Source organism: Euleptes europaea, chromosome 13 (assembly GCF_029931775.1).
Source record: "Euleptes europaea isolate rEulEur1 chromosome 13, rEulEur1.hap1, whole genome shotgun sequence".
Classification (NCBI taxonomy): domain Eukaryota; kingdom Metazoa; phylum Chordata; class Lepidosauria; order Squamata; family Sphaerodactylidae; genus Euleptes; species Euleptes europaea.
The window spans coordinates 61,714,567-61,738,474 of record NC_079324.1 but is presented as its reverse complement, the minus strand read 5'-3'; the positions used below and the strand labels follow the sequence as shown (position 1 = coordinate 61,738,474).

Genomic DNA, 23,908 nt, shown 5'->3' with positions numbered 1-23,908 from the left:
GTGGGGGAGAGATGAAAGGGGAACAGAGAGAATTAATGAAGCTGGTTCTGGGAAGACTGAAGTGTTAAAAAGGCAAACTTTGTTGCCCTCAAAATTTGGAACAGTGAAATAGATCTAGGTTTAATTCCCAAACCTCTGCTTAACTTATGTCATGTAACATGCACACCTCTACCAGCATCTCCAAAGTTTTTCTTGGTGACTGAAAAGGAACTTAAAGACTTAGGGCCAAACTAAACGATACCACGCCCCAGAGTCCACAACAGGGATGTGGTGCTATTTTAGAGCTAGGTTTTTACTTTTTGAAACACTGCTGGGCCAAAACCAGCACTGGTGGATGAGAGACTCATGTCCATTTTCCAAACACAGTTTTCAAGACCTAAAACCAAAACAGCTCTTTCAGCTCTTGACAATGGTGTATGGGGGGAGGAATAGAAGACAAGAGCTCCTCGCCCCCCTGTAGTGCTAAAGTTAACAACCAAGCTTTAATATGGCGCACCTCTGTGGCAGACTCGGGGACGCCCGTGGTGTGCTAACACACATAAAGATCACACGAAGCTGCCTTATACTGAATAAAACCCTTGGTCCATCAAGGTCAACACTGTCTACTGAGACTGGCAGCTGCTCTCGAGGTCTTTCACAGTACTCACTGCTTGGTCCTTTTAATTGGAGGTTTTAGGGACTGAATCTTCTGCATGCAAAGCAGATGCTCTATCTTTGAGCCACAGCCCCTCCCACAAAACAAGGGAGAGTTGTGTGGGGCAGCTACAAGAGGGGGGTATGTGCTTGTGAACTGCTCTGTTCTTGAGCCATTGGGGGTCTGTTTGTAGATTATTTTTAGCTCGGAATCCTGGTGGTGGGCCTTCTACGCATGAGAAAAGTCATCAGATTCCAACTATTGCCTGAAACCTGGCACAGAACTACAGCCCTCAGCTAAAAGGGTTTTTGCATAGTAGTTCAGAAGGGAAGTTTAAGGGGCAGAAGGAGAGAACCCTTAAGACAATGCTTCTTGAAAAAGGACACATGAGTAGAAGTCCTGTGCAAGTTCAGTGTCAGAGCACTATGAATTATATCCTTCTCAACTGGCTGTTTGACAGGTCCTTTGGGTAAATATATATATTACTTATCTGTGCTGCTTTATTTTAGGAAGTTACCTCTTCGAAGTCAGGTATTTTGTGCTCTAATAACAGCATCGCACGGATCACTGTTCTTTCTGCCACTTCCACAGCTTCAATAGGAGGCAGAGATATCAACAGGTCTAAGACTTCTTCTCCCTGCAAGCATTTGCAAAGTATAGAAGATCAACATACATCCTCAGAAGCTCAGGACGCTTGATAATCATTGAAAAACAAAAAGACGGCTGGCTTAATAAATGGCACAAATGAAGGCTAATTCTTTTACTTCATGATGGTGTCCATGTAATATCATGTTGCTGAACAGTATTTGGAACCTTACTGAGAAAACTGGAGCCTTTGCATTTGGACTTGACTGTTCAGATCAATTATATTTTAGATTGCAGATTCTGGAAATTTAAGATTCATGCTGGCCTTCTTCTGTTCCACAGTAAGAAGATAAATAATATGATCAACAGGTAGCATTTTAATGCAGTTTTAGTTTGTTTTAACCCAACAGTATGAATATGTTTTTACCTTGTCTTTATCAATAAGGTCCATAATCCTCACTATATAGACTTCTGTAGTAGGCAGCATATACACATTCGCTATTTTCAAAGCATCTTCTAACGAAGAAGAGGTACCCTGTTTAACAATGTACTTTGCCACCCTCTGGAAAAGAAATGAATTCAGATACTATAGTGCTTTAGGGATATACAAGTTTATGACCCTATATAATTCCTTGTTTATAAAATTGGTGATGGAAAGTGCCATCAAGTCTCAGCTGACTTATGGCGACCCCATAGGGTTTTCAAGGCAAGAGACATTTGGAGGTAGTCTGCCATTGCCTGCCTCTATGAGGACTGAGAGAGTTCTGAAAGAACTGTGACTGGCCCAAAGTCACCCAGCAGGCTTCATGTGGAGGAGTGGGGAATCGAACCCGGTTCTCCAGACTAGCATCCAGTGCTCTTAACCACTACATCACACTGGCTCTATAAAATGCCTTTTCTGCATTTTGCGTGCCTAGGCAAGCATAGAAGGAAGGCTGCAATTCTGCATGCAGGTCCACGTTTGTTCAGATAAAACCGAAAGGACTTATTTCTGCAGAATTTGACAGCAGGAGGGACTCACTGGCTACTTACCAGCATCACCTGCTTATCATTTAAAAGATTGGTATCTCTGATACCATAATTTAACAGAGTTGTCTTCATTTCCATCAGCCGATAACCTTCCTGCAGGAGCTTCACCCTGCAGGAAAAAAATGGGAAGGATTCAGGAAGCCTCAAAGTGAACCACAGTCGCCTTTACAAGCACAAACCACAGTATCCTCCAACACTGCAGCAGACCAGCAGGGAGGAGCAGACGTTGTGTGGCTTACTCCCTCCACCGCTGAGGCCACAACACTGCAGGTGGGCAGGGGAGGGAGCCACCGGTGCCCCCATTCCACCACTGAGGTGGCAGTGGAGGTAGGCTGGCTAGGGAGGAGGAGTGAAGGGAAGCAGGAGAGATGAGCTGCAGCAGCAGGAGGCGGGCCAAGCAAGCAGGCAGCAGCAGGGTGCAGCTGCAAATGAGAATCCCCCCCCCCCGTGAGTTCCTTGAAGATCCCCGCTTGTTTTAATCTATTTGTCAGCTGACTTGAGGACCTGTTGGGTGAAAAGGCACCCTAGAAATAGAGATGAATAAAATCACAGTGCTGAGATTTCTGAAGTCCAAGTGTGAAGAGGCTTGAGTGAGTGAGATGCTCGTTGTCTTACTTGACATGATCCATTCCTAGGTATTCCTGAGCCAGCCGCTCCACTCCTGGACTCCAGGGAACCACAGTGCTACGCATTATTGCTAGAACCCCTTCAAACTTCAACTACAATAAAAAAAAATCCCTGTTAGTTCTAAAAGAAGAAGAGTTGGTTTTTATATGCAGACTTTCTCTACCACATAAGGAAGAATCAAACCGGCTTACAATCACCTTCCCTTCTCTTCCCCACAACAGACACCCTGTGAGTTAGGTGGGGCTGAGAGAGCTCTAAGAGAGCTGTGACTAGCTCAAGGTCAACCAGCTGGCTTCAGGTGGAGAAGGGGAAACCAACCTGGTTCACCAGATTAGCATCCGCCGCTCCTGTGGAGGAGTGGGGAATCAAACCCAGTTCTCCAGAGTCTACCACTCCTAACCACTACACCACGCTGGCTCCCAGACATGCCTGTCCTCTTGCTGCAAGGCCAGAAGAGACTCCTATTGCATTCTGAAACAAAAAGTTCCATCAACACATTTCTACTCAGTCATACTCACGTCTGTGTTAGACATGCAGCCCAAGACAGCTATAGCCTTTGCTTCCCACGCAGTATCGAAGACAGACATCGACTGTGTACAATAGTGCTCTAGCAAGTCCTAGACAAGGTTTAAAAACTTTCTTATGAACAATAACAGAACAGCTCTGACGTAAACAAAATATTCTGTAGTTTACAGTTAATCTTTTGAAAATGCGATCATATTAGTCTCATAGTGATTTATGTTGTTTCTTTATTTGACAAAATGTATATGTTCTTTCCAAAGCAGTTTACAACATCTAATACAACGCAAGCCATACAGTTTTAAAACCAATTTAAAATTTAAAACCAATAAAACTTCAGTAGCAGAGGCTGAAGAACAGTAGGATAAGATCCAACTGCAGACTGTTGATGAACAGAGCATCAGCTGGCCAGTTCCCCAGCGTGCCTTTAGGACTTCAATATCAATCATTTATTGCGGTCAAAAGACCAGTTCAGCACAGACCTTTAGGACTTCTTCCCTCTCCAGGGCATTGTTTTTATCTTTTACTTTTAAAAAAAAGATAAGCAGCTTTGAAAATACTTGCTCCGAAAAATGGCATATTAATTAAGTAAAATTCAAAACCATAGCCTCAACTAGGCTTGCTAGAATACACACACCCTCCCCTGCCTGACCTGAAGAGAGACTAAGTGCTAGGTCAAGTAAGTCTCCTGGGAAAGGGAAGTCCAGAAAGACAGTGGGCAAACTGAGAGGAAGGGGAAAAAAGCAGCCTGTACCCAGAGAAACTGACAGCCAACTTAAAAAAAAAATAGATTGCCGCAGTGTATTAGCGCTAATGCCCTCGGCACAAGTGTTTTGGAGAGACTAAAGTCTCCAAAAGGGTATGCATTACAATAGTCAAGCCATGACATGACCAGAGCACGGCCCACTCATTTCTTGTTAGAAGAGGGAAGAGCTGGTGCACCAACCTCAACTGGTGAACAACAGATACTATTTAGGAATATAAGGATAAGAGCAGAATTAAAGGCTGTAAGCCTGCACCCTAAAGGAGAGCACAATCCCATCTAGGACAGGTGATGGTCCATCCACTCTGGGCCGAAGAACCCCCAACAATCAATACTGCCATGTGGAACAGATTGGCTAGTTATACAAGATACTTGGGTTACTTTGGTTTTATTTTGGAAAGTGAATGAGCGTACCTTTATGTACTGCAAGAGAGTTTCATCTTTTTGTAGATCATGCTGGCGCATATATGGCTCAATAAATTTCTCTAAAGCTGCTGGAATGAGTTCTGCCACCAAAACTTTATCAAGCATACGGAACACTACTGTACTTGCATTTTCCTGGGGGGGGGGGACATACAAAAAAAAACCCTGAGGAATGAGCTCTTCTCTGAAGTAAGATAAGCAGCATGAAGTAGGTATTATTGAACATAACAATCCACTGACCTCTGTAAATGCTTGACTATTAATCAAAGAATGATCGACTCAGTTCACGGAAGTCAACATTAGACTTCAAGCAAAGAAACAGTTTCACGATTATGTAAAACAGTCAGTGACAATTTTCAAAATTTTAAAATTGAGATTTAGAAATTATAATGCTAGCAGATATTTTGAGATAGTAGCTACATTAATGAGAGGTTTCGAATACAGAATGTTATCTTCAGTTAGAATGTTTTAGTATCAGTATTAAGATGAATAGAATTAAGCAGAAAGAAATTAAAAGCAGTAACAATCAGTATTAATATAGCATTAGAGGTTCTTAGGTACACTATCTGTTAAATGGATTTATTATCAGTATCCAAGAGGTTAGTAATTGATGATTTGATAGGTGTACGCACACTTTGAAAGGGTGGAATATCGGTATGTATGGGTTGTATGAATGTATGTGGTATTTGTTTTGTTGTTCCTTGTTTAAAAATAATAAAATTTATCAAAAAAAAAAAAAAGAACAGAAACAGTTGTTTCGCTGCATCGGAGCAGAGGTCCACGCAGTTCAGAACTCTGGCGGCAGCATGGGCCAGCCAGAGGCCTCAGGAAAGCTCAGAAGCAAGGCGTGAGGCTGGAGAACAGCCACACCTGGTCTTCATCTAGCCTCACAGCTGCAAGCCCTCAATACACTTATCTGCGGTGCTGCTATACTTGCTTCAGGCAAGTGAATGAAAAACCTTATGGGAAAGCACGGGTAACCTACAGCTCTAGCTGCCCTGGCCAGCAGGTGTTGTAAAGGCCCACAGACGTAGTTTTCCATAGAAATGCCACTCTACGCCAAATGCTTCTGAGATACTTGTACCTTTTTTGGGGGAAAAACCCTCACCCTTCCTCCAAAGAGCTCCAGTCAGCATTCATCGTTCTCTTCCCCCATTTTATTCTCACAAAAACAATCCTCAGAGTGTGACTGGCCCAAGGTCACCCAGCGAGTTTCATAGCAGTGTGTGAATTTGAATCTAGACCCTAATCAGACAGTCTTAACCACTCTACTGCATTGGCTCTCTATATCCCTAACAAAAAGTACAGATGTGTCAATAGGCTCTTTGACATTGATGATGTTATCGTGAGAATTTCCACTACACCCTTTATGATTCCTGGTGTTCCCAACTTGGTTTTTTAATCTCCACCTCCCCAACCATAGTGGCCAGGTTTAATAGAAATTTTGTAATTAAAACTCATGCCTGTTTTTGCATCAACCATGTAAAAGAGTCAGACAGCTGCAGTGACATTTCAGGAGAAGAGAACTCATGTCAGAAACTGGGATTTTCTCATCACAACACTGTGTTTTCACAAAAGTTTACTAACACCATCAGCACAAAACCATAAACTGCCCTCCCATACGCGATCTGAATGCTGCAGTTTTCGTACCTTTTCAAATTCACAGAGGGTCAGCTTGCAGTTGTACTTTCTGTAAAGATCTATCAAGTCTTGTAAAGTTCGGATCAGTTTGGCTAAGCGACGGACCTCCTCACACTTATCGTTCTTCTGAGATAGAAAATCAACATGATAATTTCCCATGAATCACGGCTGAACTACTGACCTTCAGACACACACCTGACAAATTTCAGAGTCCCCCCTCCCCGCAAGGGCAAAATAAAAGCACGTAAATATAACCAAAGCAAGTGCTTTTGAAGTAACTTATTGAGCTGAAGACTATGAAGGGCCTTTCACAGAATTCTAGGCATGTGCCTTAGCCCACACATGGTTTCATTGTTAGCAGAATCCTTACCCAGAGAGTCCAGCACAATGAAGACGAAACTCCAGCTTTATCTGGATTACTGGTAAAAAATACCTGGGCCATTTCAAGTCCATTTTCTGGCCAGCTGGCCTGTTTGAAATTAGAAACCTGCATTAGAGCGATACAAGCGGGGACCCACAAGAAAGGGGGAACCCCTTTGCTCCTCCACCTATCCTTCCGTGCCATCTTCTCCCTTTGCCACTGTCTTGCCCACCTCTGGTGGCTGCTCCCTTCCTTACTAGTTCATCCTACCAGGATTCCTGCCTGACCACGCTGCTGCTGCCCTTCCCCATCTCCAGGCTTGCCTCCCTCCCCTCACATGATGGTGATGGGGGTGTTTCTTGGTCCTCCTGCCCTGCCTGCCACCCCACCAACCAAGGAGAGGCAACTGGGGCTGAGTCAACCCCCAGCTGCAGCCAGGCTTGCAGCAGGCTTGCCTGGCTCCTGTACCTTGCCTCCTCAGTACATGTGGCACGTTGCTTTCTGCTTTAGGCCCCCCTCCAGGTCTACACAAATTTAAGTATCTGTAAATGGGGCCATATTGGACATTAGACACGCTGATGATGGGTGGCTTTTTAAAGAATTACTGTGGTTGTGAAGATTAACTTATCTAACTTAGCTTACTATACAAACTTTTTAAACAGATGGCTGTCTTTTCTAGAATATGTGGAGAAAGGGGCACCACAAAGTAAATGATGCCCACGAAAATATTTTATGATTTGCATTTATTAAGTTCAGCTAAGTGAATACAACAAATGGTATGATTTCTGTAAAAAGCACTGATGTAGAATATTGGAACATATATTGGAACCAAGTATTGAAACATTTCTTGACTGTACAAGGATGTTTAACCTACTGCTGTTGTATTTTTGTTGTTGTTATTATAAACTAAACTTAATGAGATATTAAAAAAAGAATTACTGTGCTTTACCTTGTCAGTTACCTCAAGATCTCGAGCTTGTTGCTCCAGCCATTTTGCTATTATTTTCTGGAATACAAGTGTTAAGCTAAGTTATAAGTGTACACACACTTCTTATATGTGCATCCAGCCCATACACAAGGTTCCCTATAACTTCCCATCCAAGGGACTTATCAGGTCCACCCCTGCTTAGCAACGCTGTAACATCAGGTACTCCCAGACCACTTTCTGGGCTTCAAAACCCTATATGCACATCTGCCTATTCTCCCATGTTCATTAACAGAAGGTTTTGAAGGATTCCTCCCACCAGGCCATTACCTGTCCTTGAGGCAAAGCCAGATTTATGAAAGGAACGATCCCATCTTTAAACCACAAACACAGCTCCTTGCGGGAAATGGTTGTAGAGATTGAGTCAAGCAGGTTCTCAAGCATTGCCACACTGAAATGTTCTGTGAACTCTCCCTAGAATGGAGTAAAAAGCATTCGAGAAATATTCTCACAACAGTAAGTCAAGTAACCATCATTTCCAACGAAGAGCTTGTGAACATTCAAAGGTACCGTACTACGGCAAGATCTCTGGCCCATCTAACCCAGTATGTCTCCTCCAGCCGGCAGTGGCTGTCGAAGGTCTTGAGTGCAGGACTTTGCCAGCCTTACCACCCAGAACCTTTACAGGGAGTAGGTGCAAAGTTATCTGTCTTACCAGTGCCATCCTATGCAGGGTTACCCAATTTCAGTGAGCTTGGAATGTAGTAACTCTGCATAGAATGACACTGTCAGTGAAAGACAAATTAAGTAAGGGACAGGCATTATAGCAAGCCACCTTGAATCTCGAGGGAAAGTGGAATATGTTTTAATAAATATTTATTAAACATATGAAGCTGCCTTACATGTACTCAGAACATTAGTCCACACAGGCCAATGAATAGCAGTAGCCCTCCAGGCTCTCAGCTAATGGTCTGTCCCAACACAAACTACCCAAGAGCCTTTGAACTAGAGATGTCTAGGACTGACCCTTGGACTTTCTGCCTGCCAAGTAGGTGTTTTATCATTGGGACACAGGCCTCCCCAAGAACTCTCAGGAGGCTGTAGTAAGATGTGGGAGAGAGGAGTGTGTGATGCCATTTACCTGATGTCGTTTCCAGAGATAGGATGCAGAAAAGAGATTTCCTTCTTTCAGCTGTAAAACGATGTCCTTGAAGATGTCTTTAGTGTTCAGAAACTTTAGCCAAGTGGTTCCACTAAGAGAGCATAAACTGCTGTTCACTCGTAACCCAAATGAAAAAATATACACTGCAATTGTAAACGCAGAGGTGGTACTTCAAATGAAGTGATAATCCTATATTCAGAGGGGGTTTCCAATTCAGAAGGGAGTTAAATGTTCAAATACTGTAGTAGGCAATGAACTTTTGGACTGGATGAGACCAGCGATTAATGCAAAGCCAAAAAACACTGTTAGTAGAACCTTTCTTCTAGGTTCAGAATACAAACTCACAAAGTACAGCTATATGACATTCTAGCTCTATACAGAGCATTTACATTTTTCAAAGTATAATTTGGGAAGATAACAAATTTCGGTTTTTATCCTCAATGGAAAGTGATAATCAAGCCCTCGTTTTCTCTAACCATTCATGTAGCATACGTTTGCCCAGATGGAAAATGCCAATATAAACTGGTGAAGATTTTTCTAGGAAGATTACTAAATCACACATAAAACAACAAAAACAGAAAGAAGGTAAACCTGAATTTTTTTGGACCAAAAGCTCCATAAAAAGTTGTCAGCCTTGCTTGTGCCTGCAGCACCTAAGTGGAGACAAAGATTTGTTTTATATTTAAAAAAATCCTTACATATTAAATCCACATGAGAATCTTGAGCTAGTTGGCCATTCTCAAGCTAGTTGGACCATTCTCTATCTGGGGGAATATTTTTCCAGAACCTATAAAACCGCTATATTGGCACCAAGTTCTGCATGTAAGAGACAACATGGTGTAGTGCCTGATGTGTTTGACCAGGAAACCTATATTTAAATTCCCATTTGGCCACAAAGCTCTTTGGAAGAGGAGACATTATACGTGAGAATCAGGCACATGTATTTTATCACAGAATAGCTAAACATGAACAGACAGCAACTACTCCTAGTCGTTAGTGTTCGTTTACATAAGCTACATTTACTTTCCTACACTCATGTCCTGGGACACCTGGGAGAACTGCAGGTATATACATATTTTAAATAAATAAGTAATAGATGATAGAATCATAGAAACATAGAGTTGGAAGGGAAGGTATGAAGTTAAGTGATCCCGAAATATTTCAAAATTCAAAACCCAGCTTATCTTTAGAAATATTGTGGAGGGCACAGCATTTTATCCCAACCTAGTTTCATCCTACATTACAAACTCCCAAGATTCTCCTCCCATCTCCTAGTACAAATATGAACAGCAGCAGTTTTATTTTCTTACCATTGTAAGATATGCTGAATTCCTATTAGAAAGAGAGGCAATGGTTGTGACATCTCTCTTCGACACCTAGAATAAGCAAGACAAATGTTAAATTGATTTGCAGTTAAATTGATTTGCAGTCCAGATGTTAACGACACATGCAAGATTTGTAACAAACATTTAACACTAGAGCAATGTTTGCTCCCCGTTACAGGGGATATCATACATATCAAAGCCTACCCTGTTTCCAGCGTAGTTGAGCATTTCATGTGCTGTTTCATATGTTGGCCAAGGGGTAGTTATGCAGCACTCAACCACAAACTCGTTATCCTATTTAGAGGAAAGAGAAAAAACAACTTTAAATTACCTTCCCCACAATAGGGAAACATAAGTTATGTAGAGTTACATAGTTATATAGAGACTATACCTTTATTTTGTTTAAGTTTTCTTTAGCTTGAGCCACATGTTCTAGCCAATGTGATTGTCCATCATGGTCTACATATTCAGAAGCCAATCTTTCCAAAATAGAGCTCACTTTCATTTTATAAACAAGCTGCATACAGAAACAACAATGTTATTCCAGCTTCAAATCTAGGTTGCAGAGCAGGGAAGGGTATGCTATGCATGCGTCACCAGTACCTTCAGAGTAAAATCAACATTACCGTGCCTTCCCCCCACAAGTGCGCATGCACATACACAGTTAATAACTCTGAAAGTTAAAGACCTCCTGCAAAGAGTGAAACGAAAGAAGTTTAGACAGTTAACACCACTGTGGTATTTGGTTTTCAGTCCAGAAGATTTTTTAAAAATGTTTTTAGTGGACTGAGGCCAAGTTTGGTGCTGGCTATGTTGACTGGAATGAATGAACAGGCAGAGAAGCAGCCAGAGAAAATTCTTTGTGATTTTGTAATTGGTAGTAAATACTAAGGTATAATTTTCAGAAAGAAGTCCTTTACCTCAACTTCTAGTCCAAAATGAAAAGCAAAACTCTCAGCCTCAGTAAATTTATTCTTGTGAAGTAAACGACTCAGTCTAGAGAGAGGAAAAATGAAATCTGTACTTTAGACCAGGGCTTCTTAAACTTTTTCCACTCGCGAGCACTTTTCGCCCAAGAAATTTTTACGCAACCCCGAGTATACAGGTATATAAAATAGGTATACAAATCAAACATTTAATGATAAAAGGTTCAGAAACCTTTTACTGTTGCAAAAATTTTCACGACCCCCATGTTCAGTTACGTGATCCCATATGGTGTCGCGACCCACAGTTTAAGAAGCTTTGCTTTAGACTGCTTACAATCCTGCAGTTTAAGAATCTCAATACAATCTTCCAGGCTTACACAGAGTTCTCTTAGCAATGCAACTTGAAGTTTTTTTGGCTGGAGATGCTAGTACTTGAACCAAAGGCCTTGCACATGTCAAAGCTTGGCAACTTTCCTATGCGCAAGTGACTACACCCTACTAATCAACAATGAGTCAGCTTGGAGGGCTTTAAGAGGGGAGTGGACATATTCATGGAGGAGAGGGGTATTCATGGCTGTCAGTCATGCTGCATACCTATTCTCTCTAGTATCAGAGGAGCATGTCTATTATTTTGGGTGCAGTGGAACACAGGCAGGATGGTGCTGCTGCACTCGTCTTGTTAGTGGCTTCCTAGAGGCACCTGGTTGGCTACTGTGTGAACAGACTGCTGGACTTGATGGGCCTTGGTCTGATCCAGCAGGGCCTTTCTTATGTTCTTATGAGTCCCTTTTAAACCACTATGCATATATACATGGTCTGCTAGTCCCATTGATTTCAATAGGGAAAATTAGCACAGGCTTTTCTGCAGCCGAACTCAACCGTTCCCAATTTGTGAGGGATTGCACTCCAAGGAATTAATTTACACTGAAGCCATACCATTAACCAGACATTTATATACCTGTCCTCAGGAACAGCTTCTGTTAAGCACCTCATTACCAGAAAGGAGACTGGAATATCCAAAGACCTAGAAATGAATCCTTAGTTAAAGACCGGGTTCTAACAAATAATTGGAAATAGAGCAAAAGTTTACTTTCAATTAAACAGCAAACTTACTTTTGCTTATTTTCGTAGATACCTTCGAAAAAGTATATTGTATCCTGTAAGAGAAACCACATTTCAAGTGAAAACAGTCCTTTATAAAATCAAATCCTTTGCTAACTTACTTGTAAATCAGTTCAATTGATGTCAACAGGACTTACATGCAAGTGAGCTGATTGAGGAGACTGACATTTAAACCTTCTTTACCTGAGAAATCCATTTTCTTCCAAAACCCTGGATAACGTACTGTTTCACCTGTGAATCGTGCTCTCTCATAGTAGGCCTCCCCAACACCTTCTCCCTATTCCGAGTTTACGTGGAAGTGAAACAGAGAGATAAAAACATACCGTATTTATTCCACTTCGAACCAGTGAAGAAACGTTTGTCACTTCCAAAGAGTAGAGTTGGTGCATAGAGGGTAAGGAAAAAACCACAATGTTCCTCATCTACAGAGAAAGAATTTAGAAAGTCGTCAATGATGGTGTCTCAGTAAAATATGAAGGAAAAACCACTACCCTAACCCATATATTTCTGTTATACTCTCCCCCTACACCCGCTTCAGGAAATAGTAAATGTGAATGTTACACCCATCAAATGGCAGATACCAACTATCTAAGTCAGTGGCTCTGACATTCTGTATTGCCACTTTCTTCTTTGCAGTCCAATTAAAAGGAGACATTTTGTGGGTGGGGGGGGTTGCTGATAGAAGTTGGAACTCAATACCTGTTTGTCTTCATCAGGTTCCGTCAATGCTACCAGTTTATGATCGACACTACCCTGGCTAAAGAAGAAAAAATTGCAGATTACGTCAAGAAAATGCCCTTACTCTATTTAAAGGTGCCCCCACCCCATTTATTTTTAGCCTGCCAGTTGTACTGGACTCTTTAACATCTACAGCGGCTGCAGCTATAGTTTTAAGAACTTGCTGTAATTTCTGTTTTAATAATCCAATATAGAAATCACTTTCAGTTGGTCAAGTTGTTTGAATTGTCACTCTAGGTTAGAAGCTGCCTCGAGTGCAAAGTGCAGGGCATAAATGTGAAATAAGTCAAGTAAGTATTGGCTGTACGATCTCGCCATCAGATATCGGGGGAGAGGACAGGTTTTGTCCCCAAAGAAAACGTCCTCCAAGTACAAACATCCCCCATAGGAACGACTGGCACTTAATTGGCACTCAACACTTAATAGACACTTAACACTTAATTGTCCCACTGTGTGCTGCTTGGGACAGGCTTAGGCCTGTTTTGTGAAACCAACCATTGATAATCAGCTGGTGTGGGACCGTCCACTCCTATTCTGATGTCCCTTTACTGGCTGCTGATTGGTTACTGGGTCCAGCCCAAATAGTTGGTGCTCACCTTGAAAGCCCTTCATAACCTGAGGCCTGCATACTTCCATGTGGTTGGTGCTCACCTTTAAAGCCTTTCATGACCTGAGGCCAACATACTTCCAAGTGCTTGGGTCTCACCTTTAAAGCCTTTCATAACCTGAGTGAGGCCTGCAGACTTCTAAATGCTTGGTGTTCACCTTTAAAGCCCTTCATGACCTGAGGCCTGCATACTTCCAAGTGGTTGGTGATCACCCTTAAAGCCCTTTATGTCCTGGGGCCTGTATACTTCCAAAATGGTTGGTGCTCACCTTGAAAGCCCTTCACGTCCTGGGGCCTGCATACTTCCACGTGGTTGGTGCTCACCTTGAAAGCCCTTCATGACCTGAGGCCAGCATACTTCCAAGTGGTTGGTGCTCACCTTGAAAGCCCTTCATGTCCTGGGGCCTGCATACTTTCAAAATGGTTGGTGCTCACCTTTAAAACCCTTCATGTCCTGGGGCCTGCCTACATGAAGGACCCTCTCTTTCTCTCTCTCTTTGCATGTGCCACCTTCATTCTTCCCAGTAAGTTTTACTGATGGCACACACACCCTTGCCTAATACCTATCCAGCAACAGTTCGAGGTCCAGCCTTTTCCAGTGGTCGCCCTGTGCTTTTGGAACAGCTTTCTGAAAGAGGGGGAAATCCTACCCTCCTGGCAAGGTTGCAAACAACGTTATTCTGGGAAGCTTTAGGGATACCCTAAGCCTGGGCAAAAGGGGGGGAACACCTTGCGGGGGGGCAGAAAGTGCTTTAAATTGGTTTTTAATGTTTTAGCGCATGCTTTATCAAATTGTTTTTCCATTGTTGTGGTTACCCACATTGGGTCCCGAGATGCTCAGGAGAAAGGTGGGCATATAAATCTCTTAAATCAAGCCTGCTTCTACCTGCACAGCCCCATCCTTGGTCATGCCTTGGTTCTATCATATTGCAATAGGATGCTGGGACCAGGTGTTTATTCATATGCATATGAGCTCACATATGCAAGCCAAGCCCAAAGATGGCTACTTTGATGGAGGGGGGTCAGACTAACCAAAGCTGCCCAGGAAAAGGTCCCTGCCCCTTCCTGCTCTGCACCCACCAGACGTAGAGAGATGAAGGCAGCTGTGGGCAACTTACTCAGACCTTGGACAGTTCCAAGGGGGTGGGGTGTCAGAAAAGTCCACTAGGACTTTCCTATTAGCCATAATGGCCAATCCACGTGTGTGGAATTAAATTTCATTTGAATTCAAAAGTGCTTATGTTTCTGCATATACACTTTTAAGAAAGTGTGGGGAGATATTAGACCTTGGAAAGGGAGTAACAGAAAAGCTGCCACGTCAGGTAAGACCAAGGTTCATCTAGTCCTGCATCTTGTTTCCCAGTGGCCAACCAGATGCCTCCAGAAGGCCTACAAGCAGGGCGCTAAGGCCAAGGCCTCCTTGTGCCAGTCCTCTGAAACAACTCTGAGTAGAAGAGAACAAACGCTGCTGCGGAAGTTATATGTGTGTGTTGTCAAGTAACAGCTGACTTATGGCGACCCTGTAGAGCTTTCAAGGCAAGAGACGTTCGGAGGTAGTTTGCCATTGCCTGCCCCCATGTGAGCTGAGAGAGTTCTGAGAGAACTGTGACTGGCCCAAGGTCACCCAGCAGGTTTCATGTGGAGGAGTGGGGAATCGAACCCAGTTCTCCAGATTATAATTTTCTGCTCTTAACCACTACACCACGCTGGCTCTCACTGCGGAAGTTATGCTCTGGTTATCCATAGGCTACCCTGCTATTGATGAACAATCTGATTCTTACATTAGAAGAAATTCTTCTATGTGAAGTGAAGGCCAATCCCAAATCATAGTAAACGAGTAAACATCCCACGTGCTTAAGACATTCTGTAAGAGAAGAAAACAATATCTGACGCAAATTTATACATGAAGGAGTCCTATTTCTTCTGATTGTTCCACACATTACAAACTGAGTTCATTTCACTTAAATCTTTCATGCTTCAGAATACTATTAGGTAACAAATTGGTAGAGGTAATCAGATAAATTTAGAAATTCATAATTTGAAACTGGCCTTTTGAACAAGTATTCAGATGAAATGGCCATTTACAAGCCATCACAGCAAAGATAGTTTTCTGGTCAAAAGATGCCATTATCATTACCAAATGCTCTTGACGCATGGCTGGACGTTACTCTGTTAAGACCAAGACACTTAATTATACGAAAGCCCATTAAGCTACAGATGCCCATGAATCTTGCTAGATACAGTAAACACTGCTTTATATTAGAGTTCTCTACGATGACTTTCTCCCCATTACATTTGAAAGATACTGAAATTATAAAACCTGATGTTATAAAGAAACCATTACGAAACCAGCTAATAAAAATGTACTTGCCTCATCATCCAAGGTGTACAACAAACTATCTACAACCTGAAGCTGTTTTACAGCTGCAAAAACAAACACACGCATTAGTCAGTTTTACCCCTAGGAAAAAAAAACAGTTGAAGTGACAAAGCGTACGGCATCAGGAATACAAGCAGCAAGTCCTAGACACCTTCCTGTATGCCAACGTGGTAGCTTGCCGGTGGAAATGGCTGCCGGCTTGCAGATGGCTAGAGGGTAGTGCTGTAGCTACCAACTCAGTAGTGATCAAGTGACTGATGAGACCAATCAAGTCGCTGCCTGGTTTTATAAAGGTCCTGACTCTGGGTTGGTTCTACAAACCAAGCATCTTATTGCTCAAACATGAGTTCCTTGCCAACTGCCCATCCCCCTGCTTGCCTCCACACAGCCAACCCTGCCAAAGAAAAGTCCAGCTGTGAAGCACTTTATCATGGTTTTGATGGAGAAAGATCAGATAAGCTGTATGATAAAGTTAAGCATATCCCTAAGGCAGGTTTGTAAATAACCATCAGGGTTACAGAGGCATAAGGGAAGAGCTTGGAAATGGTGGGCAGCGTCTGATAAAGATTCCACAGCCAGACGTCTTGCACGGAGGCACTAGCAGAGCTGCCGACGGTTCCCTCTGCCTTCCACGCAGCCCGCACGCCCTTCCCCATCCATGAGCTCTCCACCTTGATGCCACTGCTACTCCAACTGGACTCCAGGTGACAGCTTTGCTGCAGTTGTGATTTAGGTCCAACCCCAAGTCCAAATGCATCGAAGACTTACATCATGGGGGAAAAGAATGATGCAAGAAGCATATGTCAACGAACTTACCTTTGATCATGCTTGAATCAAGAACATTTTGAAGAGATATTAGTTTTTTATTAGGATCAGCCTCCCACATGGATATCACGCAGTCACCTAAACCCTTTTGAAACAAAATATTTATAACCAAAACTGACATATCTGTTTCATAACAAATGTCTTCAAATCATCTTCATTTCCATTAAAATCAGTGTAATATCCTATAGCTACAACATTTCAGGTTCTGACAGCCCATTCCTGAAAATCGGGCCGAAACTTCTTAGGAGGCGGCGTAACATCGCCGCCAGGGTAAGTGCGTGTAATCGCGTGTTTAAATGCACTTATGCTGGCGGAGAGGCCAGTCCCGCCAGCGGCAGAGAGCCTTGGGACCGCGCCTCCCCTCTTCGTCGGCGCAGCCTCTCTACGCTGTGGCCTGCACCACGGAGAGGCCGCGACGGCGCAGGGGGGCATTCTGGGGGGAAGAGCTGCCAGGTAGGCGGCTTCCTAGCCTGTTTCAGTTCTCGCCGCCGGAGCAGGGAACGGTGGTGCTGCGCCTGCTTCTTAGCTTATCAAAAGCTTCTTAGCAGGCGCAGCCTCGCTGTTTCCTATGGGGCGAAAGGCCCCAGTAAACAAAACAAATAGCAGCTCAAGGTCTCATTCCTGTCAGTAACATCTAGGGATAGTCAGTGTGTGACATTGCCATGCTGCAAATTTCCCACCTGCACAAGCTGTAGACTATAAAGCGGAGGGACAACCATCTTGCACAATTTTATCGCTACAACTACAAGGGGACCAAGAAGAGGAGGAGGGGGAGACACAGGGCTATTTTGATGGCAGCCCCCATCTACCAGAACATCTAGTTACAGGATGAGTGCACACACAGTGAAAGATTCCTTTGTGTAGATCTTCATATACAGACATTCAGCACAGAGCAAGTTGGAGGTTTGGCACAGGGATGGGATTGAGGATGTGGCGGAAGCCAAGTAATATGCATATTTCTCAAGACATTCCACTTGCTGTAAATTAGACCACAGAATGATTACAGCTACTAGCATTTAAAGAATTTAAGAATTTAATAAGAATTTAAAAACTGCAAGATAGCTACTTACCCCAATCATCAAAGCAATCTTGTTTGCCATGCATCTAGTCACAGAAGTCAGACAACCAGCAGTATGATACTCTTCCGTAGAAATAAAACACGTTTCCACCTGCTCTTGTAGCTGGAAGAAAGGTAAATAATCCTTGCAGATTTTTTAGAACTACACAATTTCTTAAGACCAAATTAAAAAATTTGCAGAGTACTTCACGAGAAAACTTAAAATTATAAAGGAAAACTATCCAATAAAGCAGCCTGATGCAAGCCAACATTTATTTCTTGATATTTGCTACAGAATAAGAATCCCATGTGCTCACCAACCAATGGAAGATATGCAATCAAGAGTAGATTGTAGCAGGAAAATGAAACTCACTTCCTGCCCTAGTTTCAGAGAACGTTGTGGCCCAGTCATTAGTGCTTAAAAGCACTGTATGTGTGTGTGAGAAGTGCCCTCAAGTCGCTTCTGACTCATGGCGACCTATGGATCAATGTCCTCAAAACTTCCTATCCTTAACAGCCTTGCTCAAGTCTTGCAAACAGAGGGCTGTGGCTTCAGCAAGTCAATCCATCTCATGCTGGGTCTTCCTCTTTTCCTGCTGCCTTCAACTTTTCCTAGCAACTTTTCCTTAAAAGCACTATTGTCAACCATATCCCTACCAGTCCCAATTGTCTACGGAACCAGTCTGGGTTATTAGCCAAGTATTTCGATACCAGTTTGTCAGAGATTAGATCAGTAAATGCTCCTAGTTACCTTTTTTGCTGTACTGAGGTCCAGGGTATCAATTGCTATATAAGGGAAAAAAAGGAATAACCTGTGAAAAGCAGTTTGCGCTGAACAGCTGAAATAACAGCATCAAAACAGCTTAAAATATAATTCTTTATTATTAACATATCCTTTTGAAATATATTTTAGGGAAGGTTTTCACTGGTGTAATCTTGCTTCTCTATTTCAACGTACTTATAGCAGTAAGACTGCTATTTAGAACAATTGGCAATACACACAATTTCCCCAAAGCTGCCTCATTGGGAATGTAATAAAGAAGAGTACGGGCTAATATGGTAAAACTGGAATAAAAATTAAAACAAATGCAACCGCACATCATTGAATTAGAACAGAAAGGGCCAAAGTCCACTGAGTCAAGTTCTACAACCCAGAATATAGCATACTACAAGCAGCCTTGTTAAGACTCAATATGACTAAATGGTTTTCTTACCTTCCTGAGTTTTGCCAAGGGGGAGATGCATAATACAGAAGACTCCATTTTTGGTAAGAATAAATGCATGATAGGTACCTATAAGAAAACCAAGACAAGGCAAATTTCAGGAAAGCTTTGTAACAGAGGTGTGCATGTAAAGGGCTGACAAGGCTGAGCTTCATCAAGTGAGAGAAACATGATTTTGAAAAGCATAACCCAGCTTACTCTTGTCCTTGAGCACGTATTACAAGTTACAAAAAGAATGACCATGAGTGCACAGGCTGAAATGAGATTAAGATTCACAGAGAGAAAAGCAGGAAAGCAAAAAGATGTATAGTTTCCCCACCATGCAAAATTTCAAGTTGTTAAAATTCTCCAATGAGATAAACCTTAGGTTGCAAGAATTTTTTAAAAATGTAGGAATATTGATTTGTTACTTAGGAAACTTACCTGCATCAGCGTGATCTTTTTCTAGATTGAGATTCAGGTAAGTCCTGTCATTTGAAGACATCTGAACCAGCATCTAACACACAAGTTCAAAGAGACAAAATACAGTTTCTGAAAACAATGCAAATTCTACCAGATGTCACACATTAACTTAAGTCTACCCAAAGTGTGGTTTTATGGAAAGTTACATTAACTTCTATAGTAGCCTAAGAATTTGTCAACAGTAAATGCATCAACAGTAGATCATTACCCAGATGCCCATACTTAAAGCTCAGTGGCAGAAAACTGATACACAAGCCCCAGGTTCAGCATCTGTTCGTTTGGATACTTATACCCCTCTTTTCTCCCCAGTGTGGACCCAAAGTAGTTTACAGCATCATTCCCTCCTCTATTTTATTATTAGAACAACACTGTGAGGTAGGTTAGCTGAGAGAAAATGTGTCAAAATCACCCACCCAGAGCAGGAATTCAAACTTGAGTCTCCCTGGTCTCCCAGATCCAAGTGCCACACTCTTCACTGGCTCTTTCTCAGTAAAACGTACTTTAGGTAACACAGCCTAACCAGACTCTCAGATCTGAGCCACTGATTCAACTGGCTTGGCTGTACTGCGGTGTTGTGACACAACTTAGTTGGAGGCAGCTCTTTCAGAAGCTGAAAGAACCCAAGACGTACAGAAACTAGCAAGGAATGAGTTACGTACACGAGTTAACAGGGTTTGCTTCAATGGCACGTGAATAAGATGCAAGTTGCCACTTCTCTCACCAACAACCAGAAAGCGCCCTTCTTGGCACAAGCCGACAATATCAACTTCAGTTTCTGAAAGGTTAAAAAATTAAGCATTCAGATCCTATGGTCCAGCGATGCCATAAAGACTTTTGCAATTTAAGTTAACACGTTATGGGCGCTTTTACACATGCTGAATAATGCACTTTCAATCCACTTTCAATGCACTTCGCAGCTGGATTTTACTGTGTGAAACTGCAAAATCCACTTGCAAACGATCATTAAAGTGGATTGAAAGTGCATTATTCAGCATGTGTGAAAGTGCCCCAAGTCTCTACCAGCATATCAATCAATAGCCCAGTTTGGTTCAACCAGGGCACTATTGACTATTTAATGTATGGATAGAAAGACTGTACATGTTGATATCTAGCAAAGCAGCCACTCCTCAAGATAAGGTGGGACTTGCAGCTTCTTGGGTAGCAACACACAGGTATAAACAAAACAGGTTGCTAGCACTGCTTTGAGCCATTGAACGATACAAATTTTAAGCAAACGTTCACTCGATATTTGTTATTTTATTAACAACAGGACAGAAAAACAGCAAAAGTGTTTCATATTATCTGTAATGCATTGGCATCAATAACAAAGCCCATGGCCCTGAACTAACAATTTGTTGCAGGCTTAGGAATGCCAGGCTGATCTCCAGTATGAAAGAAATTTGGAGAAGAGGGAAGAAAAAGGAAGAATTTCCCAGGCTCAGGAATTCCACAAACACAGCACATAAAGAAATCTGAGAGATTGAGGTTTATTGTACTGAATGTTGTAAATCCATATTTTAACAGAAAAACCCTGAAGATTATTCATTCATTCCATGGCTTCTACTCTTCAGAAGTCTGTAAGCTCACCAAACTGATCCAACAGCCAAGGAGAGTGGCAAGCATTAAGCATCACCACTGACGTGTCAGCTACCAAAACGACACCATCGCTCAAGTTAGAGGCTTGTAATTTGGGATTAGACAAGACCTGAGAAACACAAAAAAAGAACTTGAAAGTATAAACTCTGTCTTGGCATTTAGCCCATATCTGGCACACCTAGTGGTGACATCTGTCCCTCCCCCAGATATCTAATCCCCCAAGCAAAAGGAAGAAGCTGATAAGCAGCATGTGGGATTGAAACTGGGTATCTAGTCATTTGGGGATGTAAGAACATAAGAAAGGTCATGCTGGATCAGACGAAGGCCCATCAAGTCCAGCAGTCTGTTCACACAGTGGCCAACCAGGTGCCTCTAGGAAGCCCACAAACAAGAAAATTGCAGCAGCACCATCCTGCCTGTGTTTCACAGCACCCAATATATTCTGTATGCTCCTCTGATCCTGGAGCGAATAGGTATGCATCATGACTAGTATCCATTTTGACTAGTAGCCATGAATACCCCTCTCCTCCCTGAAGATGTCCACTCCCCTCTTAAAGCCTCCCAAGTTGGCAGCCGTCACCACATCCTGGGGCAGGGAGTTCCACAATTTAACTATGTGTTGTGTAAAGAAATATTTCCTTTTATCAGTTTTGAATCTCTCACCCTCCTGCTTCAGCAGATGACCCCCATGTTGTAGTATTATGAGAGGGAGGAAAGCTTCTCCCTGTCCACTCTCTCCAAACCATGCATAATTTTATAGACCTCTATCATGTCTCCCCTTAACCGCCTTCTTTCCACGCATAAGACAGGGGGCTTTGTCCTGCTGCCACTTCACCCCCTTCTCAAAGCAATCATTTGATACAGATCATTGTGGGTCAGAGTGCTACAATCAAGCACAAATTCACAGCATCTTAGCAGAACTTCAAATGCAATCCCATTAACAGGCCTATGTTAAACTTGAGTATTTTCCTGTGGCATCACTGAAAACAAAGACCCACCTTTAACAAACATATTGTAGTACAAGCTTTCATGCTAACCAAAGTGTCCGCCACAATAAGCTAATCTTTAAGATGCCACAGAACTTCTAGTTTAGCTGCAGGGAACTGTCATGATAGCAGTTACATAATTCTGTTTGACAGTGCAGTCTTCATTCATGGATCAAGATCACCAACAGAAAATTCTACCTTTTCTGAGGATGAGATTTTAACCAGTGTGTTGACTTGATAGAAGGCACTTCCATATTCTTGCACGCCTACGTTCAGCGTTTCCGTATTATCGAAAAGCTCAATGTCATCCCACATCTTCTCAAAGTCTGTATGCTATTCTGGGGGGGGGGGGGGAACCCAAAAGCAGAAAATAAAAAGGGCAGGGCAGCAAAAGCCCTTGAGCCTTTACAATGCAGCAAAACATGTTTTATGCATTTTATAATTACATAAATTGCAAGCCACCTTCCTAGAAGGTAGAAAGGCAGCAAGCAAACAAACAGCTATGCCACATTTCCAGAGTTTGCCACCTGAGTGGCAAAAGTTTGACAAACAAGTATCCAGCAAGCATTTTTTTTCCTGAGAGGGGCGATGCAATTAATAACGGAATAAACCAGCCCTTGACAAGTTCCCTGAAGGGCCAGACTCACCCTTACCAAACACAGTATTTTTCAGTGCCATGAGAGACACCTCAAACAAGTTCTCTGGAAAAACAGCTTATACCAGAGGCGTCAAACATAAGGCCCAGAGGCCAGATCCCACCCTTTGAGAGCTCTTATTCAGCCCACGAGCCAGCCAAGGCAGCCCCCCCATCTCAATCTGGGCTGGCGGGTCCATGGCAAGCTTCCAAGCTGGGGCAGCAACCAGCACCCGATTAAATAAAAGAAAATATTGTAAGAGTGTTATTGCTTTAAGCACATTTGTATTTTAAGTAAAAATAAAATAGAAAATAATATCATTAATTGGGTTTGCCTGTGTCTTCTATAAAGTTTGTATCCCCGGTACTTGGCATATTGAATAATTTATTTACAGCTTTTGCCAGAACGGTACCTGGCATGAAATTCTATGGTTCACATGGCGTGGCCCGACCAAGTGACATTTATGTCATATCTGGCCCTTGTAACAAATGAGTTTGACACCTCTGGCTTATACCGTTTCTGGAATTTGCAATACAGAAGAAGAAGAAGAGTTGATTTTTCTATGCCGACTTTCTCTACCACTTAAGGGAGACTCAAACCGGCTTACAATCACCTCCCCTTCCCACCCCACAACAGACACCCTGGGAGGTAGGTGGGGCTGAGAGCGCTCTAGGAGAGCTGTGACTAGCCCAAGGTCACCCAGCTGGCTTCGTGTGTAGGGTCGCCAACCTCCAGGAACTGTAGAGAATAAGGAACCTATGCTGAAAATATGAGCAACTGTATAAAGTACGATAATACCAAAAACAAGAATATCTTGGTGTAAGAATTATATGAATATAGTTCTTACACCAAGATATTCTTGTTTTTGATATTATCGTACTTTATTATCATTTTTTGAGCCACGTGCAACCTCCAGGTACTAGCTGGAGATCTCCTGCTACAGGTAAGTTCACCTGGAGAAAATGGCCACTTTGGCCATTGGACTCTATGGCACTCTCCCCTCCCAAACCCCGCCCCCCTCAGGCTCCGTCCCAAAAAACCTCCGGCCGGTGATGAAGGCAGCCCTACTTCGTGTGGAGGAGTGGGGAAGCCAGCCCGGTTCTCCAGATTCGCCTCCGCCGCTCCTGTGGAGGAGTGGGGGAGTCAAGGCCGGTTCTCCAGACCGGCGTCCACCGCTCTTAACCACTACACCCGTTGAATTCCCGCCTACCAAAAAAGCTTTGGGAGACCCCCACCCTCGACACGCACCGTTTCCAGGCCCCTTCCCTCCTCCCCACAAAGGTTGGGCCGGCAAGAAAGGAAAAGCCGCCGCCGCCGCCGCCTCAGGCGAGTGTCGGTTTTGGCGGCAACTCCGCCC

At 42.9% G+C, this 23,908-nt stretch overlaps 1 protein-coding gene across 1 annotated transcript in view; it reads right to left on the bottom strand.

Annotated features, from left to right (window-relative positions):
* The window catches only part of KNTC1 (kinetochore associated 1), a 73,581-nt gene extending 51,342 nt beyond the window's left edge, over positions 1-22,239 (bottom strand). Inside the window, 30 exon segments of the mRNA XM_056859768.1 lie at positions 1,152-1,271; positions 1,647-1,781; positions 2,252-2,357; positions 2,864-2,967; positions 3,394-3,492; positions 4,572-4,715; positions 6,231-6,344; positions 6,592-6,690; positions 7,532-7,588; positions 7,838-7,981; positions 8,649-8,760; positions 9,261-9,322; positions 9,980-10,045; positions 10,199-10,288; positions 10,386-10,511; positions 10,915-10,990; positions 11,879-11,944; positions 12,034-12,077; positions 12,366-12,464; positions 12,742-12,799; positions 15,139-15,251; positions 15,759-15,811; positions 16,584-16,677; positions 17,663-17,773; positions 18,401-18,435; positions 18,864-18,941; positions 19,296-19,368; positions 19,994-20,109; positions 20,922-21,039; positions 22,115-22,239. Of these exon segments, the coding sequence (XP_056715746.1) occupies positions 1,152-1,271; positions 1,647-1,781; positions 2,252-2,357; positions 2,864-2,967; positions 3,394-3,492; positions 4,572-4,715; positions 6,231-6,344; positions 6,592-6,690; positions 7,532-7,588; positions 7,838-7,981; positions 8,649-8,760; positions 9,261-9,322; positions 9,980-10,045; positions 10,199-10,288; positions 10,386-10,511; positions 10,915-10,990; positions 11,879-11,944; positions 12,034-12,077; positions 12,366-12,464; positions 12,742-12,799; positions 15,139-15,251; positions 15,759-15,811; positions 16,584-16,677; positions 17,663-17,773; positions 18,401-18,435; positions 18,864-18,941; positions 19,296-19,368; positions 19,994-20,109; positions 20,922-21,039; positions 22,115-22,231 (2,829 nt within the window). The 5' untranslated portion in view covers positions 22,232-22,239.
* Positions 22,240-23,908: the final 1,669 nt, after the last annotated feature.